Consider the following 23,292-nt stretch of genomic DNA (forward strand, 5'->3'; position numbering starts at 1 on the left):
CTACAGGGGAGGGAGGGGGGTCGGCCGCACTGGACAACAAAGAGTTAACTATAGGGGGGGAGGGGGGGCCGGCCGCACTGGCCACCAATGAGTTAAAAACAGGGGGGGGGTCTGCCCCCTGCTGCCTGGCAGCACCTGCCAGGCAGCAGGGGGCAGTCATGTACACAGTTATTTTAGTATATTCTAACCTGAAGCGTCCCCATCACCATGGGAACGCCTCTGTGTTAGAATATACTGTCGGATTTGAGTTTCACGATGTAACTCAAATCCGATGGTATATTCTAACATAGAGGCGTTCCCATGGTGATGGGGACGCTTCAAGTTAAAATATACCATCGGATTGGAGAAAACTCCGATCCGATGGTATAAAAGGGACTCCTGACTTTACATTGAAAGTCAATGGGGGACGGATCCGTTTGCAATTGCACCATATTGTGTTAACGTGAAACGGATCCGTCCCCATTGACTTGCATTGTAATTCAGGACGGATCCGTTTGGCTCCGCATGGCCAGGCGGACACCAAAACGACTTTTTTTTCATGTCCGTGGATCCTCCAAAAATCAAGGAAGACCCACGGACGAAAAAACGGTCACGGATCACGGACCTACGGACCCCGTTTTTGCGGACCGTAAAAAAAAACGGTCGTGTGCATGAGGCCTTATGTGATGGTATTTTTAATTATGTGATGTAAATTATGTGATGTAAATTATGTGATGGTATCTATATTTAAATAAAAAACATAAAATCCTGCAGTTTTCGCACTGGTCACTAATAATAATTATAGGCGCCACTTCTTGGTCTGTACAGATCACTTTACTGCTTACCTGTCATTCTAATCCTGCCTGTAATGATATCACCTCTGTGTACAGATAAGACAGGATCCACCATTCACAATAGGTGATTGTCAAAGCTTATCTCTTCTTTTCTTGTACAATGACCTCTGCACAGGTCACATGCCTAGAAAACTCTCCCATAGAAGTCAATGAGGTCCCCTCCTGACCATTGTGTCTATGGCCCATCTGGCTGCCGTAAAGCAACATGTGGCTGCCGACCAGCTCAGGCAAGATGGCCGCCCCCATAATCATGTTCAGAAAATAGAATAATAAATCTGCAATCAGAAAATAAAAAGAGATTGGAAAAAAAAAAAAAGAATTGTGTTACTATTTGGTTTTGACTGGCAGAAAAAAATGTTGGTGACGCATTTCCTTTAAGATGACATTCACATTGCAAGGAGGCAGAATTAGAATATGAAGCCAGCTATAAAACGCTTTATAGTAGTTGAAGCTTATACAGAGCTCCTGTGTCCCATTCCCCTTCACATCTAAATAGCAGAACCTCTCATGGCCGGCGCTAAGAGGATTTATCCATATTCAGTCCCCATAGACATCAATAGGAGCTGCATACCACTGGCACCTTCTATAGGGACTGAGTACAAATCGGCCCAAATTCTGCTATGTGGGAAGTCGAATTTGAGAATCTATTAAAATTTGAAAATAATTTAATAGCTAGAAGTACGTGTTAAGATTTTTACAGCAAATGTGGCTTTAGAGTACAAGAGAAATGAAGACAAAGCAGTGTCAGGCAGCATAGCGTAAAATTGCTGTAATTTAGTTAAATGGATGTAGGTGCTGTGCAACAATAGCACAACTTAAAGGCCTTATCTAGAATCTGCTCTGTACCTCACATGGATCCAGAGATCTCCCCATTCATTGATCCAATTGCTCTGCCAGATTTATTTCAAGCTGGCAGTTCAGTGAGTGTGTCCTTTCTCCTGGTGGCGTGTCCTTTCTGCTGCAGCTCTGTCCCTGTCACAGCTTCTAACAGAAGACAGGGCTAATGGCTGTTAAAGGATGCAACGCAACATATACAACCACCTGATTGAGATGGACAGAGAAATAAGAAAAAGAGCAAACAGCAGGTGGCGCTATACAGATAGATTTAATGGAATCACTCAGTGGTTAAACTACATTTTTATTTCAAAATACAAACTACAAATTGGCGTGGTATTAAAAAGCAGGGAGTGCTCAACCTCATATGCAGTGGTGCATCTATACCGGGGGGGGGGCAGATCCTGCACTTGTGGTCCGATAATGGCAATACCCAGCAAAAATGAATACAATGGAGGATGCCTGCAGAGGACCACAAGTACCACAATGGACATCCTACACAGGATAGCAAATGTGTGGATGTGATAAACAGTAAAAATAATATAACAAAAACAAAGACAGGTGCACTCTGCTCCAAGACCGCAGAGAACACCTGTCTTTGTTTTTGTTATATTACATTTTTAATTCCCTGCAATTACGAAAGTATTGAGATCCTGGAGTTGGTTTGAAAAAGGTAAAATATTTTTCTTGGGACAACCCCTTTAAAGAAAAAACTTTTTGGGGGCAGCATGGGGGTTAAGTGGTTGGCACCGTTGCCTTGTAGCACTGTTGTGCTGGATTTGAATCTGACCAAGGGCAACATCTTTATGGAGCTTGTATGTTCTCCCCATATTTGGGTTTCTTCCAGATACTCAGTTTACTCCCGCAATTCAAAAATATACATAGGTTAATAGGTTAATTCAGAATTTATTTATGTTTGTTACCACGCAGTTTACAATTTGCACAAACTGGTCACTCCTATTCCTCTATTTAGTAATGTGCACCTCTTAGGTATACAATCATGTTGTGTATCAATATACCTAAATATATACCAACATCACCGCTGTTCCCACTTAGACTGTTCTCCTGTTTGCTTGGTGGTGTAGTAGTGCTGTTCCTCCAATCCTGGGGAATTCACAGCTTGTGAGGGGTTTTCTTGGATATTTAATCTGAATTTGTTGATCCCAGAAGGACTAAACAGCCAGGTGGAACTATTTGCGTTTGAGTAAAAAAAGAGTCAAACAGTCAGATAAAGAAAGGGGTTAAATGGAGAAGGATCTTGCATACATGGAGAGAAGATAATAGAGGACCGACAAGGCATTGCCGTATCCCTGACGAAGGAAAGCGTCTCAGCAGTAGATAGTGAGCCTGGGGACAGGGACTGATGTGAGTGTCAACACTCCCTATACAGCGCTGCAGAATATAAAATATTTATGCGCTATATAATTGAAACAAATTCATATTAATTAACATTTTTAACCCCATAACACATGACATTATATATACTATATATTACATGTGACTTTATTGACTAGTTAAATTGAGGGAAATTCAAGAACTCTGCATTCTTAGGACCTCTAATGCAGATTACTCAATTTCACATGCATTGATTACTCCATTTCACCCTTAGCTGAGGAAGGGTCTGTCTCTGGAGGTAAAGTTGTGCCACAAAAAATTATTCTAGTAATATTCTAGTTTTCAAACCAGCACCTGGATCTGAATACTTTTGTAATTGCATGTAATTAAAAATTTAGCATAGCCACTGAGTTATTCAATAAAATGTATCTGTATAGCGCCAACTGCAGTTTGTTCTTTTTCTTATTTTTTTGACCTGCTCACTGAGATGGCCGCACATGCTCAGTTTTATCCTTCAACTGCCTCCTGAGCTGTGATAGGTAGAGCTGAGACACACCCCCAGAGCTGCAGCAGAAAAGACACTCCCATTGAACTTGATATAAATCTAGCAGAGCAATGAATAAGGAGATCTCTGGATCCATGTGAGGTACAGGGCTGGTTCTAGCTTTGTTAGAAAGAGATTGTCATGTACTAAATGATGTCTGATTTTCATTTTTTACATTAGTCGTGGGATAACCCCTTTGGGTTAAATAAAATAATAAAGGTAGTGAATATTTGCTACAGTATTTGATGGACATAGCATTGCTCTCTTTTACTATAGGATTAAGTGAATGTCCAATTTTTAACGCCATGTCTTTTTTAGATTCAATATTGAGCTGTGCTGATATATTAACAAATTAATCTTTATAGCATTAAGTACTATGTTACAAAGCTTCAAATCCCCCTTACAGCCATAGAGTTTACCAATAATATACAGGCTGCCTGCAGCTACCACTAGGGGGAGCTTAGAAGCTTACCGCATACTGGGCTTATTATGACATTCAGAATATAAAGAATATCCAGTAAACATATAAAAGAAAGTCTATAAATCTGACTTTCTATAGCTGACTTTTTGTTTTTGTCTTTTTCAGGCTATTTTCGACCGTAACAGAAAAGACGAGCTTCCTAGGTTGCAATTAGAATGGATTGACAATATTTGTTTGCCTTTGTATGAGGTAAGTAAATATTAAAGTTTGACTCTCACAGGTGCGTTCCATTTTCTGCTCTGTAATAAGAGCAGAAAAAGGAAAATAACTGAAGTGCCGAATCCAGAACTGAGACGAATTACCCCAGACGGACCCTACTGACTATAGTGGCGTCTGTCAGGTTTCTATTCGGGAGTCTTGCATTTTGTTGGACAAAAGAGTGGAGCATACTGCCCTATATTGTTTTGTACTTTTGACAGAATCTCTGATGAAGGCCCCTCCACATATACTGTACACCCGTCAATCTCAAAACATACTGTTATAGTATGGTGTTCAGAATAAGCTGCCATGTGTGTAGTGATAGCACTATATCTGACCGCTATATGATAGATATGTGTCATTTTTATAATTTTTTCCCTATGGATGCTACATCTCTAATTCTCAGTTGTTTCTGAGCTGGTGGTTGGAAACTAGATGCAATGATGTCTGCCCATAGACTAAACATAGAGACAGAACTTTCTGTTTCCTAACTCTCTCTCTTACACATTTAGAAGCAACTTACATGACATAATGGAGATGTACTGTGCAGTAGCGATGTGAATAAAGTACCTGGAATGAGATATATCACTTAGTTTTAGCTGCTAAGTCATGCCAGCTTCCCTATGCCTACTGTGCTACTGACTGATCCTTCATGGACCCTCTCCTTAGACTTCTATGGGATGATATAATCTGATACTTCAGTGAGCAGGCAGCCCTCCTTGGTCACTCAAGATGGATTTATCACAGAATTCAGAAAGACATTTTAGGAAAGGGGGGAAGAAGTGCTAACTGAATTTTTTTTTCTTAAGATACATTGCAAAGTTTCTTATATTCGCGTATACTATTGAGTTTTGCAAAATTGAAAAGATAGCATTTAAATAGCAGTGTCCATAAAATAGTTTCGAACATATAGCCATATCCATTCTTGTAGTTACTACTGCATGCCAGGCTGAGAATTATCCATAGAAATATGCAGCTCACAGTAGCCCTCTAATACAACACTCATATTTCTTCTATGGAATTTTGATATGAGCAGCCAATCGGCAACCTCTAAAGTGTAGCCTCTAAAATGTACGCAGTCAGAGATCAGCACTGAACACTGTCAGTAATCCAACACTGTCTCAGCAAAGCAGTTGCACCTGCTTATCATTGGGTTGGGGAGCCAAAAAATCTGAAAAGAGGTCCATGAGGTACATATATTTCCTGACCACATTGTGGTCACCCTGGGTATAAGCAATTATTTCTAAGATAGTGTACAAATTACGATAAAAACAATAGGATATAAATAGAACTTTCTTTTTTTTTTAACTTGAATAAATGAATATACTGAATTTGCATCCAGCACGTGGATCAATATTTAATATTAGTATCAACAATTATTTTATTCTCGTAGGCTAGTTTCACACCTGCATTCAGAAGATCCAGCAGGCAATCAGCGGTATTTGTGTGGCCAATTCTCAGCATATTTGCCAGGTTTCGGACGGATCTTTGCCGTTCCCCTTTATAGTTCATGGGGCTGAATGGCATTCATGTAGCTTCCGGCAATGCCGGATCTAGAAAGATTCGGCAGACAGTTCCCTGGTGGAACAGCGTGCCAGACTCCCGAACGTTAGTGTGAAACTAGCCTTACCAGAAAATATCCTTAAAGGGGTTATCCTGGAAAGGATAATGATGACTTGTTCTCAGGATAGGTCACCTTTATCACATCAGCGGGGGTCTAAGTCCCAGCATCCCCGCCGATCAGCTGTTTCAGGGAGCTGCTGTGCTAACAGAAGCTCCGGTGAACCATGCAGCCTCCCGGCAGCTTTCCATAAACATCATATAGTGGCTGTGCTTGGTATTGCAGCTCAGCCTCATTGAGTTGAAAGGGACTGAGCTGCAGCTAGGCCGTGTGACCGATGTACGGTGATGTCACTGTCCTAGAAAGAGGCTGCAGCGTTCAAGGCCTCCTCTAACAGCTGATCCGCGTGGGTCCCCCCCCCCCCCCCCCCCCCCCCCACATATCTGATACTAATGACCTATCCTGAAGATAAGTCATAAATATCTTTTCCTGGATAACCCATTTAGGTGTACATTCTATGTTATGACGCATTTTTAATCCCTGATTTCTACACATTCCAACAGAAAATAAAATGGTATGCCTCTATGTGAAATCAGAGGCTCATTGGTAGGATATAAACTTCTGTGAAAGCCCTAAATCAGCATGAGCTCTTAGCTCTTAACTCTTAGGATAGCCACACAAGATCTCCCTGTATGGATAGATCTGGCCACTCCACAGCATGGAGAAAGGACGAAACAGGGCTGGACTCCCTCTCTACAAGGGCTCCTTGCCGGCAACATGAGTTGCCTTTGTTGTACTAGATAGATAGATAGATAGATAGATAGATAGATAGATAGATAGATAGATAGATAGATAGAAGAAATGAAAGAAGTAAAGCTATATAATGGAAATTTTTAAATTAAAGTAACCATAAGTACTATTGAATTCAAGATGTTCATAGACGTTAGAGTCACAATGAAAATCTATCACAATGTACTAAGAAGTCAGTCGATCACAATTAAACATGTCTTGTTTTTTATTTTTGTCCATTAGCAGCCTACAGTAAATGTAGAAAATGTTTTTGCTGGTTGCTGAGAGGGCAAAGCATAGGTCAGAGCATCTAGGAGATCAGCAATGCCCACATTCTGAGATGAGGCAAGTTTGAGCGCAAAAACCTCTCCTCTGTCAACTCCTACCAGGATTTCCTAAGGGAATGTATTGATGTCAGCGACTCCTCTCCTCTGCAGTCTCTACACCATGCTATGCTGCTATTAGCGTGATGCTCAACTAAAGGGAAAACACAGCAGCAGACCTTGAAGTCAGTGTTGTTAATGCCTTCAGGGAAATTGGAACGCTGATGTCACATTATCAAGCTGTGTAATTCTCCTACTTAGAAAGTGAGAGTTTTTGGTGCTTTTTCATTATAGGAAGTGCATATTTATTATACATTAAAATGCAGCAACAGTTTATCTTATTTCTATTGAGTGGATACTATTTTCTGATTTAATAGTTAATGTGCCTTGTATATTATATTTCAGAAGTGAACAACTGATTATTTTATATTTGTTGTTAAAGGGCATGAGCAACTAAGACCTGTCCAGTTTTGTTACAATATACACTGCGTGCAGAATTATTAGGCAAATGAGTATTTTGACCACATCATCCTCTTTATGCATGTTGTCTTACTCCAAGCTGTATAGGCTCGAAAGCCTACTACCAATTAAGCATATTAGGTGATGTGCATCTCTGTAAGGAGAAGGGGTGTGGTCTAATGACATCAACACCCTATATTAGGTGTGCATAATTATTAGGCAACTTCCTTTCCTTTGGCAAAATGGGTCAAAAGAAGGACTTGACAGGCTCAGAAAAGTCAAAAATAGTGAGATATCTTGCAGAGGGATGCAGCACTCTTAAAATTGCAAAGCTTCTGAAGCGTGATCATCGAACAATCAAGCGTTTCATTCAAAATAGTCAACAGGGTCGCAAGAAGCGTGTGGAAAAACCAAGGCGCAAAATAACTGCCCATGAACTGAGAAAAGTCAAGCGTGCAGCTGCCAAGATGCCACTTGCCACCAGTTTGGCCATATTTCAGAGCTGCAGCATCACTGGAGTGCCCAAAAGCACAAGGTGTGCAATACTCAGAGACATGGCCAAGGTAAGAAAGGCTGAAAGACGACCACCACTGAACAAGACACACAAGCTGAAACGTCAAGACTGGGCCAAGAAATATCTCAAGACTGATTTTTCTAAGGTTTTATGGACTGATGAAATGAGAGTGAGTCTTGATGGGCCAGATGGATGGGCCCGTGTCTGGATTGGTAAAGGGCAGAGAGCTCCAGTCCGACTCAGATGCCAGCAAGGTGGAGGTGGAGTACTGGTTTGGGCTGGTATCATCAAAGATGAGCTTGTGGGGCCTTTTCGGGTTGAGGATGGAGTCAAGCTCAACTCCCAGTCCTACTGCCAGTTTCTGGAAGACACCTTCTTCAAGCAGTGGTACAGGAAGAAGTCTGCATTCTTCAAGAAAAACATGATTTTCATGCAGGACAATGCTCCATCACACGCGTCCAAGTACTCCACAGCGTGGCTGGCAAGAAAGGGTATAAAAGAAGAAAATCTAATGACATGGCCTCCTTGTTCACCTGATTTGAACCCCATTGAGAACCTGTGGTCCATCATCAAATGTGAGATTTACAAGGAGGGAAAACAGTACACCTCTCTGAACAGTGTCTGGGAGGCTGTGGTTGCTGCTGCACGCAATGTTGATGGTGAACAGATCAAAACACTGACAGAATCCATGGATGGCAGGCTTTTGAGTGTCCTTGCAAAGAAAGGTGGCTATATTGGTCACTGATTTGTTTTTGTTTTGTTTTTGAATGTCAGAAATGTATATTTGTGAATGTTGAGATGTTATATTGGTTTCACTGGTAAAAATAAATAATTGAAATGGGTATATATTTGTTTTTTGTTAAGTTGCCTAATAATTATGCACAGTAATAGTCACCTGCACACACAGATATCCCCCTAAAATAGCTAAAACTAAAAACAAACTAAAAACTACTTCCAAAAATATTCAGCTTTGATATTAATGAGTTTTTTGGGTTCATTGAGAACATGGTTGTTGTTCAATAATAAAATTAATCCTCAAAAATACAACTTGCCTAATAATTCTGCACTCCCTGTATAGAAGCTAGAGCAACTCTGTAGATCAGGGATCAGCAACGTTTTCCAGCTGCTGTGAAACTACAACTCCCAGCATGCACACTTACAGGGCTGTTTTTGTAACTCCCATAGAAATGAAAGAAGGACTCTGAGAGTTAGGCCTCTTTCACATGGGCGAGTTTCCGCGCGGGTGCAATGCGTGAGGTGAACGCATTGCACCCGCACTAAATCCGGACCCATTCATTTTTTATGGGGCTGTGCACATGAGCGGTGATTTTCATCGCAGCATGCTCTATATTGTTCGATTTTCACGCAACACAGGCCCCATAGAAGTGAATGGGGCTGCGTGAAAATCGCAAGCATCTGCAAGCAAGTGCAAGCAAGCAAGTGCGGATGCGGTGCGATTTTCACGCATGGTTGCTAGGAGATGATCGGGATGGGGACCCGATCATTATTATTTTCCCTTATAACATGGTTATAAGGGAAAATAATAGCACTCTTAATACAGAATGCTAAGTAAATTAGGGATGGAGGGGTTAAAAAATAAAAATTTAAAATTAAACTCACCTTATCCACTTGTTCGCGCAGCCCGGCTCGTCTTCTTTCTTCTTCTTTGATGACCTGGGAGGAAAAGGACCTTTGGTGACGTCACTGTGCTCACCACATGGTCCATCACGTGATCCATCACCATGTGATTGACCATGTGATGAGCGCAGTGACATCACCAAAGGTCCTTTTCTTCCGAGGTCATCAAAGAAGAAGAAAGAAAAGAAGTGGATGAGGTGAGTTTAATAATTTTTTATTTATTTTTAACCCCTCCATCCCTATTTTGCTAAGCATTCTGTATTAAGAATGCTATTATTTTCCCTTATAACCATGTTATAAGGAGAAATAATAAAATCTACACAACACCTAACCCAATCCCGAATTTCTGTGAAGAAGTCCAGGTTCGGGTTTGGGTACCAAACATGCCGATTTTTCTCACACACGTGCAAAACGCATTAATACACTTTGCACTCGCGTGAAAAAATCACACATTTTCCCGCGACGCACCCGCATCCTATCCGGCCCTCACACACCACGCCCGTGTGAAAGAGGCCTTAAAGTTTCAGAACAGTTGGAGTGCCGGTTGCTGATCCCCGATATAATCTCATTGTTAAAATTCCTTGCAAAATGGCAGAACCAGGCTGTTTTTTAAACCCCTTCTACCCCGGGCCAGTTTTCGCGCTCCTGCCCAGACCATTTTTTGCAAATCTGACATGTGACACTTTATGTGGTAATAACTTTGGAACGCTTTTACTTATTCGAGTCATTCTGAGATTGTTTTCTCCTGACACATTGTACTTCATGACAGTCATAAATTTGAGTGAATATATTTCACCTTTATTTATGAAAAAATCCCAAATTTACCCAAAATTTCTAAATTTTAAAAATTTCTATTTCTGTGCTTTTAAAACAGAAAGTGATACATCATTAAATATTTATATGTCTACTTTATGTTGGCATCATTTTGTGAATGTCATTTAATTTTTTTAGACGTTAGAAGGTTTAGAATTTTAGAAGCAATAGTTAAAATTCTTAAGAAAATTTACAAAACCCACTTTTTAAGGACCAGTTTAGGTCTGAAGTCACTTTCTGGGGCTTACAGAGTAGAAACTCCCCATAAATGACCCCATTGTAGAAATTACATCCCTCAAGTTATTCAAAACTGATTTTACAAACTTTGTTACCCTTTAGGTATTTCACAAGAATTAAAGGAAAATGGAGATGAAATTTCAAAATTTCACTTTTTTGGCAGATTTTCCATTTTAATAATTTTTTTCTTTAACACATCAAGGGTTAACAGCTAAACAAAACTTAATATTTATTACCCTGATTATGCAGTTTACAGAAACACCCCATTTGTGATTGTAAACTGCTGTATGGGAACAGGGCAGGGCACAGAAGAAAAGGAGCGCCGTATGGTTTTTGGAAGGCAGATTTTGCTGGACTGGTTTTTAGACACCATGTCCCATTTGAAGCCCCCCTGAGGCACCCTTATAGTAGAAACTCCCAAAAAGTCACCCCATTTTGGAAAATACGGGATTAGGTGACAGTTTTATTAGTACTATTTTGGGGTAAATATGATTTTTAATCTTTTATGTTCATCTGACAGGTTAGATCATGTGCTGTCTTTATAGAGCAGGTTGTTACGGACGCGATAAAATCAAATATGTCTACTTTCTTTGTTTGTTTCAGTTTTACATAATAAAGAATTTTTTTTAAAAAAAATTATGCTTTTGTGTCTCCATTTTCTGAACGCCATATTTTTTTTATTTTTCTGCCGATCGTCTTGTGCGGGGGCAAATTTTTTGCAAGAAGAGTTGATGTTTTTATTGGTACCATTTTTGGGTACATATGATTTTTTGATTATTCATTATTACACTTTATGGGGAAAGGTGACCAAAAAATTGGTTGTTTTGGCACAGTTTTTATTTATTAATTTTTACAGCTTTCACCTGAGGGGTTAGGTCATGTGATATTTTTATATAGCAGGTCGTTATGAACGTGGCAATACCTAACGTGTATACTTTTTCTTTTTTTTTAAAGTTTATTTAATAGCATTTTTAAAACCAAAAAATGATGTTTTAGTGTCCCCATAGTCTGAGAGCCGTAGCTTTTTTATTGTTTGGCTGATTGTCTTAGGTAGGAGGTGACGGTTTGATTGGTACTATTTTGGTGGGAAAAAAATGGCTGTTTTTTTGCACAGTTTTTTTGGCACAGTTTTTTTTTTTTTTTACGGTGTTCATCTGAGGGGTTAGGTCATGTGATATTTTTATAGAGCTGATTGTTACGGACTGCGATACCTAATATGCAAACTTTTTTTTATTGATTTCACTTTAACACAATCATTTTTGAAACAAAAAAATTAATGTTTTAGTGTCTCCATATTCTGAAAGCTATATTTAATTTTTTGGGCTCATTTTTTCCGGGATGAGGTTACGGTTTGATTGGTACTATTTTGGGGGCATATGCCTTTTTGATCGCTTGGTATTGCACTTTTTGTGATGTAAGGCGACAAAAATAGCTTTTTTTTACGCAGTTTTTATAAAAAATGTTAGTGTATTTATTGGACGGGGTGGATCATGTGATATATTTATAGAGCCAATTGTTATGGATGCGGCAATACCTAATATGTGTGTTTTTTCTTTCTTTCCTGTTTTTTTTATTATAAAATCAGGGGAAAGAGGCTTTTTTTTTCTTTTTTTTTTACTTAAAACTATTATTTTTTATTAAAAACACATTTTTTTCTGTCCCACTCTGGGACTTCAACTTTTGAGGGTCTGATCCCCATCTGTGTTGTAATGCATTGCCTGTTAGTGTATTACACTGAGTAATACACTAACAGGTTGCCTAGGAGACGCAGCCTGGGGCTGGATCTCCTCGGCACCCGTAGAAGGCAGGTCCCGATGCCTTGCAAGGCATTGGGCAGCCTGTGCATGGCATTGGGCTGTCTTCTCACCCATCAGGTCCCCGCACAGTAGCCCGGGGACCTGATAGGCTCCCTCACCCGCCGCAAATACTTCCTATGCCGCGGTCAGCGCTGACCGCGGCATAAAAGGGGTTAATCCTCCGGGATCGGCTTTTACAGCAAGGAAGGGGTTCAAGTTTTACATGTGTCGGTAAAGGGTAAAGGGCCTCTGTCAGTAGTTTTGATCCTGCAAAACTGCCAACCATACTAGGTAGAAGCTGAGGAGAGCGTTACCAAGATACCTTTTGTGGAGCTTTTATTATCAGGAGTAGTATGCATAAGATCTTGTATTCCGCTGGGTTCTTCTCCTGCAAATGTCCAGGAGATGGACCTGACTGTAAAGTTCTCCCTGCCCTTTACATTGAGCTGTTTCACAGGCTCAAAGCAGAGGGGAAGGGCTATGAAGAAGCTCAGTGCAGAGGGCAGTTCACAGTGAAGCAATGGAAATTGCAAGAGCAGAATCTGGCAAAATCAGACTTCTTATTCACACTACTCCTGATATAAAAACTTCAGAAAAGGTAAGCCTGTACTGCTCTCCCCAGCCCCAACATTGCTGGCAGGCTTCCTGTAAGAGTGTAAGGGATGTTGACTAATTAAATACTCACAAGAGACATTAATATGTATCAAGATTGCTATGGAACATCCCAGAGTTTTTTTAACGCATTTGTGGACTCATCCTCCAGTAAACTTATGAGAATCAGGTGTACATGTAAAGAAGCATACTAGTTTTAAATGCAAGCTCTTAGGCTAGTATTATCCTTTTCTTATCTACCAGATTCCTATTACCGTTAAAATATAGCCTTTATTACTCCACACACTAAGATCTATCTCAATTAAAAACTCGGCTGGCTATCGCTCTTGCTCACAACTAATATTTCTACTGGTGCAACGGACAGAGATTGCAGTGATGTGCGCACCCACCTGCGATCACTGGTATGCAGTTACTGTGATTCTTACTGCATTATTTAATAGTGAGAGCATTTGCCAGCCATTAAAAATATTTAAACATGCCCCCCATCATGTTTAGCCAGCTACCTGGCGTCATCAGGGGTCTGGACAATGATACAGGCGAGGGCTGGGATTATATAAACTCTGTTTGGAGGCTCGTCACAATTGAGCCAATCATGCTCGCATCAGAGTACCTCCCCTCATGCAATACAATCTAATACAAGTAATCTACCTTGGTTATTTATTTGTAAAGAAGCATAGTCCCACCCACGCCATGCATCATCCAACATAGAGACATCCTTGCTTCCAAGGAACTGCTAACCTGGTTCTTCAAAGGCCCAAGTGCATGTGAAAACTCATACTTCATCCTTTATACCTTCCAATCCATAAAATAAAATCTTATTGCACTGTGCACAAACATAGGTGCAATAATAAGAAGTCTTGAATCTATTATTTCTGTGCCTAGAATAATTGTAAACTGCTGCAAATTAATGCCATCTTCAATACTATCACTATAGTGGGTGAATATGGGTTAAAGGTCCACATATACAGGGAGTGCAGAATTATTAGGCAAGTTGTATTTTTGAGGATTAATTTTATTATTGAACAACAACCATGTTCTCAATGAACCCAAAAAACTCATTAATATCAAAACTGAATATTTTTGGAAGTAGTTTTTAGTTTGTTTTTAGTTTTAGCTATTTTAGGGGGATATCTGTGTGTGCAGGTGACTATTACTGTGCATAATTATTAGGCAACTTAACAAAAAACAAATATATACCCATTTCAATTATTTATTTTTACCAGTGAAACCAATATAACATCTCAACATTCACAAATATACATTTCTGACATTCAAAAACAAAACAAAACAAATCAGTGACCAATATAGCCACCTTTCTTCGCAAGGACACTCAAAAGCCTGCCATTCATGGATTCTGTCAGTGTTTTCATCTGTTCACCATCAACATTGCGTGCAGCAGCAACCACAGCCTCCCAGACACTGTTCAGAGAGGTGTACTGTTTTCCCTCCTTGTAAATCTCACATTTGATGATGGACCAAAGGTTCTCAATGGGGTTCAGATCAGGTGAACAAGGAGGCCATGTCATTAGATTTTCTTCTTTTATACCCTTTCTTGCCAGCCACGCTGTGGAGTACTTGGACGCGTGTGATGGAGCATTGTCCTGCATGAAAATCATGTTTTTCTTGAAGGATGCAGACTTCTTCCTGTACCACTGCTTGAAGAAGGTGTCTTCCAGAAACTGGCAGTAGGACTGGGAGTTGAGCTTGACTCCATCCTCAACCCGAAAAGGCCCCACAAACTCATCTTTGATGATACCAGCCCAAACCAGTACTCCACCTCCACCTTGCTGGCGTCTGAGTCGGACTGGAGCTCTCTGCCCTTTACCAATCCAGCCACGGGCCCATCCATCTGGCCCATCAAGACTCACTCTCATTTCATCAGTCCATAAAACCTTAGAAAAATCAGTCTTGAGATATTTCTTGGCCCAGTCTTGACGTTTCAGCTTGTGTGTCTTGTTCAGTGGTGGTCGTCTTTCAGCCTTTCTTACCTTGACCATGTCTCTGAGTATTGCACACCTTGTGCTTTTGGGCACTCCAGTGATGTTGCAGCTCTGAAATATGGCCAAACTGGTGGCAAGTGGCATCTTGGCAGCTGCACGCTTGACTTTTCTCAGTTCATGGGCAGTTATTTTGCACCTTGGTTTTTCCACACGCTTCTTGCGACCCTGTTGACTATTTTGAATGAAACGCTTGATTGTTCGATGATCACGCTTCAGAAGCTTTGCAATTTTAAGAGTGCTGCATCCCTCTGCAAGATATCTCACTATTTTTGACTTTTCTGAGCCTGTCAAGTCCTTTTTTTGACCCATTTTGCCAAAGGAAAGGAAGTTGCCTAATAATTCTGCACACCTAATATAGGGTGTTGATGTCATTAGACCACACCTCTTCTCATTACAGAGATGCACATCACCTAATATGCTTAATTGGTAGTAGGCTTTCGAGCCTATACAGCTTGGAGTAAGACAACATGCATAAAGAGGATGATGTGGTCAAAATACTCATTTGCCTAATAATTCTGCACGCAGTGTATAAAATACAAAAAGGGAGACAGGAGTGCCACATGTGCGGTGTCAGTGAGTAAGATAATAGTGTGAAAAGTGAATATTGCTTACCAAATAGTGTTGTGGAGAGCCACAACTCCTGTAGAATGCCTGGCTGGTTATTTAGTCTCCCGACCAGCGTGCGGCGGTTCCCGGCTGCAGCCGCGGTCCTCTGTGGTGCTCCAAGAGTGAAACGTGTAGACTACTGGCAAATAAAGAATACCTTTTACCATCCACATCGTCCTGATGTGCCCTTGATTCCAGTTCGGCAGCGCCTCCTGCGATCCAATTCTATTTCTTAAATAGTTATTTTAAAGGTCCACATGCCACATATTGAGACAGCAGTACAAAAAAAAACAGGAAATGAGGTGCATATTTGTGGGACACATCAGTATTGTGTATACAGCCGAGTGCTTACATGGTTCATTTAAAGACCAGCACAATGCAACAGCATTCTGAAAACATTGAATATATGACATAATTCTATATCTAATATATAAAGCTGAGTGAATGTGTGTGTGTATGTTCGCTAAAGGAATCCGCACCGTCGCATTTGCAATAACGAAATTTGGTACACATGTACATCACGTGTCCAGGAGAGTTTTAGACCGGGTCTCAGCTCTCTAGGACGTACCGTTCCTTAGATATTCCCAAAAAATGCATTAGCCAATAGAAGCCTGGTCACATGACCCTTATCAGCCAATAGAAGCTCGCAGGCCGTTAGCCTCCACATACACAGTTTTACTCCAGGTTTCCATAACAATCCAGCCATTTTTCTTCACTGCTGTAGGAGAGCTTTAAAGGAAATCTGTTACAAGGATAATCGCTATTGAAATAAAGCCATGGCCTAATAGCACTTATTACCTTATTTCAAGATGTGCCTTTGTTCCAGCAATAGATGTTTTTATCCTCAGAAAATCCAGTTTATTTGGTATGCAAATAAGCCAGTAAGGTGCCCAGAGGGGCGTCACTCTTGCAGGAAAGAGGCCAAACATGCCCCTGCCACAATGTGCCCACCCTCAAAAGACTTTAAACCCCGCCCCAGCTCCCACTAAGCCACGCCCCTTATCTGGTTAGGTCACGCCTCTCCCACTCCTGAGCCGATGGGGATTGAAAAAAATGAAGGTAAAAATCAACTTCTCTCAGCTCCAGGGGTGGGAGGGAGGGTGACTTTCTCCCTGCAGCTTACACTCAGACAGCATAAAACTGCTGTCTTAGAGTGAGCTGTTCAAAAGGACACACCCCCAATCCAGTAAAGGTCACTGTTAAGGGGGCGGGCCCCTGTGGAGGTCACAGTCAAGGGGGTGGTATGCTGTGTAAGTCACTGTTAAAGGGGAAGGCTACTGTAAAGCTCAAAGTTAAGGGGGTGGATTGCTGTGGAGGTCCAATTTTAAGGGACGGGGCACTGTGGGGGGTTCAGTGTTAAGGGGCGGGGTGCTGTAGATGTCACTGTTATAGTGGATAGTGTTGATATCTTTTAACGACACACACAAACATTAAATTAAATCGATTAAATATACCCGAGCGAAGCCGGGTCCTTCAGCTAGTTCACTATATAAATTTGAGGTACTTGGTTAATATATTTTGAGCAATTCATGTCCATCCACCATGACAAAGTGACCTCTTTCAGATGGGACCCTACTCTCTTTTTGTGCCAACCGGTCTTAAATGAATTTAGGGAGAGCAGACTAGAGCCATAAAGTGCACTAATTAAAATTAGTCTGTGGGATAGAAGGATTTTTTAAGGAGTTTAAGACCAAGATGAGGCAGCCACACCTCCTAATGTATATGGCAAAAGCAAAACACAAAGTAAGTAAGCACATCCTGTAAAATTAAAATACAAAGATAAACACAATGCAATTGAATAGATGACCTAATGCTATATTCACTATGAATACAAGGTACTGTAATTAGCCAACATACTTTGATCAAAATCATTTGTGTCCATCTACCACGGCAAGGTGACCTCTTTCAGATGGAACCCTACTCTATAATGACTCCTCTCTTTGTGCCAACTGGCCTCAAATGAATTCAGGGAGAGTAGGCACCAGCTATGGTTCATTTAAAGGACAGTCTGATGAAGGTCAGAAGACCAAAAATGTTCACCTTTAGCTTGGGTTGTCCTGCACATCAATAAAAATAACTTTAAATGGGATTGGAGAGTGCTGAGTGATTTTTACTACAGTAAGTGACAAGTGGCACAATGTGAAATATATTTTGTATGGCTCTGGACCATGTTGCTTTATAAACCTATGCCAAAAGAATTCTCCGTCCATCATGGTTGCAAATCCATTTTCCATAAAGAAAACAATACTGTTCCTGAGAGCAAGAAATATTTTATGACGCATATACTTATTGTGGTGATATGCATTTATATAGTCCCAGAACTCCTTGTTGACTCCACTTTATTATAAGCTCATACATATTACAGTGTTCCTCCACCTTCCAATGGATAGCATAAAAATAGAGGTAGGAACCACATTGAAAAATGATGGAATCTCTGATGACATCAACCATTTGGAACAAGGAGAGAGAGATATATTAGATGAGGGCCTGTTGTTTACTGCACTCTCAACTATTGTACCTTTCCCATGAATATAGTCCAGTGTGACAGGGAAAGGTGGATATGATTTCTGCAATGAAAATGACACAAACTGAGATGCACACAGCAGAGATAAAATGAATAACAATTCAGACAAGTTAAGATGGAAAAGACAGCAAAGAAAACAGACTGGAAGACACATTGAAAAGATGATGAATGGACGACTCTATTGCCTTTCTATTTTCAGGAAAGATAAATAGCAAAATATACTGCATCAGAAAGGAAGTAAAAACAATGATGGATGAAGCACTTCAGCTTCAAAGGAGACTTAAACATATTAGAATCCTGTGGCAATCCTGGATATGGCCAGGTAAAGCAGGAAAGAGCCGCTCTGGATACGAGATTAATACCACTGGAAAAGAATCCTTAAGAGCTTTTACTAAGAGAGGAGCAGGACATTGATTACTGCTCAATATAAATGCTCGGTTGAATAGGTTCTGTCAGCTTGGATTTGAAGACATAATACTTAAAACATAAGATTGCTCGTGAAATGTAGATGCTGTTTCTGGACACATTATTTGGCAATTGATCCTGGTCGCATTTAACTGGAGCAAAATTAGCAAACATGCAAGAGGTTAACAACAAAAAACTGTTTTCTAGGAAATAATGATGTGACATTGAAGGGACACTCTGCACGAAATGTATCTACTGTGCTGTGCTTGAGGGGGTGGGGCATGACACAGAGATTGTCTGTGTGGAATGGAAATGTTACTTCAAGGAAAGCCACCGAAATCAGTTTCCATTATGTAAGACTGTCAGTTTAACAGAAGTGTTGGAGAAGGAGTAGATGGATAGTGGGCCTTGTTTAGTTAAGATGAGACTTTAGATTAAGATTTACATCTGGTCTACAGAAAGTCGTAAAGGGTTTGTCAGTAGGAATAAAATGATGTTAAAGAAGGGTCAGAAAGAGTTGAAAAAAGAATAACTCAAGTCACCGATCCCTCACTGCTACAGTTCCAATGCCTACCAGGTATCCGCAGATCTCCACTTCCTGGCTATGGCTTGACACACAGGAAATGTCAGGAGATACCTGCTTAGCCAATCACTGGCTACAGCAGTGACCGATTTCAGCCAGTGATTAGCTAAACAGGTACCTCCAGGCATTTCCTGTTAGTCAAGCCAGGACCAGAAAGCATAGACCAGTGGGCACCTGGTAAGCATTGAAACCGTAGCAGTGGGGGATCAGTGAGGTGAGTAATGCCTATTTTACTGTATCCATTCTGTCCCCTTTATAAATTTGTGATACAGGACAACCCCCTTAATCACACTACTATAAATTATGAAAGTAGGAATTGCATAGAAATCTAGACAAATTTAGTACAAATCAAATAAATTCGTTCAAAAACCTTCAGGAAATATGGTCTGGTCTACTAACGTATACCACCCTAATACTTTACCTGTGTTCTAGGATCACACTAGGATGTTATCAGGTATTTTACAATATACCACATTATCAGACATAGGAAAGGCTCAAGAGCAGCAATGCACTCCACCCAACTATATCCATTAAACACAGGAGTGGTGGCCATGGCTCTCCCCATTAGACAGTGTTAGAGGGCAGCAAAGTAAGTCGCCGCATTTTAACACATATTAACACATATTTTTGGTCCGCATCCGACCTGCATTTTGTGTGGGTCAGATGAGGACCCATTCACTTCAATGGTGCCGCAAAAGATATGGACAGCACACAATGGGCTGTTAGCTTCCGTATGTCCGTTCCATGGCACCAGCTAAAAAATAGAACATGTGCTATTCTTGTCCATTTAGTGGACAAGGATAGGACTGTTCTATTGAGGGCAGGACGCTTCATTCTGCTAAATTGTATGGCCGGTATCTGTATTTAGCGAATCTGCAATTTGCGGACAGCAAAACAGGCTACAGTCATGTGCATGAGGCCTAAGCTTGGGAGATCTTAATTTTTTATACAGTCCTGATCAAAAGTTTAAGACCACTTGAAAAATTGCAAAAAATCATATTTTACATGGTTGGATATACATGCCTTTAAAAGGCCAAATCTGTGCAAAGATGTGGATTCATTGTCATTATCTGTCAGGTAGTCACACGTTGTGATGGCAAAGGCAAAAAAACTGCATAAGCAGGGTCTCTCACAGCGCGCCATCGCTGCTGAGGTGGGACGCAGTAAGACAGTCATTTGGAATTTCTTAAATGATCCTGAGGGTTATGGAACAAAAAAGTCAAGTGGAAGACCCAAACAAATTTCATCAGCACTGAGCCATAGGATCCAATTGGCTGTCCGTCAAGACACTGGACGATCTTCAACCTAAATTAAGGCCCTTACTGGTGTTGACTGCAGCCCCATAACCATCAGACGGCATCTGAGACTGAAGGGCTTCAAAAACAAAAAACGTCTTCAAAGACCTCGTCTCCTTGAACGCCACAGAACTGCTCGTTTGGACTTTGCAAGAGAACACCAAACATTCAAAGGTGGAAGAAATTTTTATTCTCTGATGAGAAAAAATTTAACCTTGACGGTCCGGATGGTTTCCAACGTTACTGGCATGACAAGCAGATCCCATCTGAGATGTTTTCTACGCGCCACAGTGGAGGGGGCGCCATAATGGTCTGGGGTGCTTTTTCCTTCAGTGGAACAATGGAGCTTCAGGAAGTGCAGGGGCGTCAAACGGCCGCTAGCTATGTCCAGATGTTGCAGAGAGCATTCCTCATGACTGAGGGCCCTCGTCTGTGTGGTAACGGCTGGGTTTTTCAACAGGACAACGCTGCAGTACACAATGCCCGCAGGACAAGGGACTTCTTCCAGGAGAATAATATCACTCTTTTGGCCCATCCTACATGTTCCCCTGATCTAAATCCAATTGAGAACCTTTGGGGATGGATGGCAAGGGAAGTTTACAAAAATGGACAACAGTTCCAGACAGTAGATGGCCTTCGTGCGGCCGTCTTCACCACTTGGAGAAATGTTCCCACTCACCTCATGGAAACGCTTCCATCAAGCATGCCGAAACGAATTTTGGAAGTGATAAACAATAACGGCTGAGCTACTCATTACTGAGTTCATGTTTGGAAGTTGGATTTCTGTTTTGGGGGGGTTTCGTTTTTTTTTGGAGTTGTGGTCCTAAACCTTGATCAGCTGAAAAACAGCCTGTTTCAGTTTATTCGTTGTTTTCATTAAATTGAATGCTCAAAAAATGTTTTGTCTCACTCCCATTTCTTCTTGTTGCATGTTGAAGCTCTACTTGGAACCTTGTTGAGATCCAGCCATGCTAAATATGATTTTTTTGCCATTTTTCAAATCGTCTTAATCAGAACTGTACTTCACCTTAACAGATATGTAATGATATATCAGTTTTTGTCTTTGATGCATCTGAAACTATAAATGGCCTCAAAGGTAAGTCAACTGGGTTTCTTCAAAAGCCTAGTGCTGATTGTTGGATCTATTTTATAGCTTCCACAACAGGTAATTGGCTAATTCTAATTTACAGTATAACTGTATAGTCACTTTTTCCCCCATTGTGATCTGGTTACTTCCTTTGAATTTCACTTTCCATGGAGGGGTTCAGTTACTTTTCCTCCTACGGCCAATTAAAGGGGTTTTCCGGGATTCCTATGGTTTTTAACAAGTAAGCTCATGTAGTTACTTACCTCATGTACATCTCATGCTTTTTTCAATTTGAACTCTCCAGACCTGTTTTCACCATGTAAACCACTCTGGGTTCTATATTTCCTGTATGTAGCCCTTTTTTTTGCTCACCTTTCTCTGCCACAGCTCCAGTCCCGCCTCTAACAACCGCCAGCTAGTTTCTAGCTCCTCCCACTCAGCAAGTTACATAGACACACCCCTATTACTGCCCCGCCCATGGACATACCATCCCAAGACGTATGAAAGAGTTGCATAAACATGGTCATGTGACCACAGCTCAGAACAAAAGATAGGAGCAATAAAGGTATAAAAAAAAATACATAAAACAATGACCATTACCTTCCTAAATGATTATTTCAAAGGATTTTGATGCAAATTGGAAAACCCCTTTAAACTTTGTGCGCCTACAATATATTCCTTCTTGTCGACCCTGATACCGCTATCTCCAATGTACTGTTTTATCCAATTCAATACTATGAATGTCCATTCAATAATTAATTAGCGGTTTACAACATTTCCTTCACTGCCTCGCGTTTCATTGCAGAAGTTATGGCACCTCTCATTTTGTATGCTTAGTGCGTCGGCTGACTGCTTAAATCAAACTAGTTTTATTGTGGAATAAAGTTCAGGAGGAGGCCAATACATTTCTGGGCACGACTTGTTAAAACAGCAGGACTGTGAATTAAAACGCTGCAGATTCCTGCCTGGGACACGCACTATGGAAGTTTAATCTTTCCATAATATATGTATGGAGTCCGTCAGACCCTTGAGTGCCATGCAGACTAATTCATCAGCTAAAACACAGCCAGTTTTGCAGTTATAGAGGTATCGCTCAATCCTCAATATAGATGTTTTACTGAATGAGAATTTATATATACATATGGATTAATTATTTTGCAAGGTTTGACCTAGAATATATGGGCTTGTTTACTAGATATATCCATTTGCGTAGCATCTTGCCATGCTTCTTCCATAACTTCTTCTCATGTCATTTGTACCTACGGTAATATTCATAATCCTTCCACAATACATCTCTTTAATGCTTTCCTGTACTGTATTGAGCTTAGTTGTCAAAAGCTTTTATCATCATAATCCTCAGTTATACCATATATGATTTCACGTCTTACCTAATATATTAAAGGAATTATGTTATGCCCATTGCAAGTTCTGAGTCTGTGGTTCATGACACATGGATTTTCACCTCCCCTCGTGTCCTTCTGTAGGGCATAAAAGGTTTTCCTGAGGTGTTCCTTTAATGAGCTTTCAGTGATGTCATCAAGCTATATGGTATGACATTATTATAGTCAAAACATTTGTAAACAATGAGAGAACTTACAATCACTTAAAGTGTAACAGTCATTCCAGTTTTTTTTATGTGTAGGGACAGAGAATGTGTTTTTGTATTGTGTATTGTTAGGGAAATAAGTTAATTATAATTGAAAAAATATATGCAAAGTCTTTATGGGTTGTTTAGGAGAATCCACCTTCAGCCTATAACTGTACGATGCTAAGGCTTCTCTGCCTGCCCCTTGTCTCCCTGCCCCAGCCTTTGCCTCCTTACCCA

The 23,292-nt window shown here is 40.6% G+C and overlaps 1 protein-coding gene across 1 annotated transcript in view; it reads left to right on the forward strand.

Moving 5' to 3' along the window:
- Nucleotides 1-23,292, forward strand: part of PDE11A (phosphodiesterase 11A) — a 677,788-nt gene that overhangs the window by 635,813 nt on the left and 18,683 nt on the right. Inside the window, exon 19 of the mRNA XM_040440759.1 lies at nucleotides 4,133-4,216. Within this exon, the coding sequence (XP_040296693.1) occupies nucleotides 4,133-4,216 (84 nt within the window). The remainder of the gene's footprint in view (nucleotides 1-4,132; nucleotides 4,217-23,292) is intronic.

Source organism: Bufo bufo, chromosome 7 (assembly GCF_905171765.1).
Source record: "Bufo bufo chromosome 7, aBufBuf1.1, whole genome shotgun sequence".
Classification (NCBI taxonomy): Eukaryota; Metazoa; Chordata; class Amphibia; order Anura; family Bufonidae; genus Bufo; species Bufo bufo.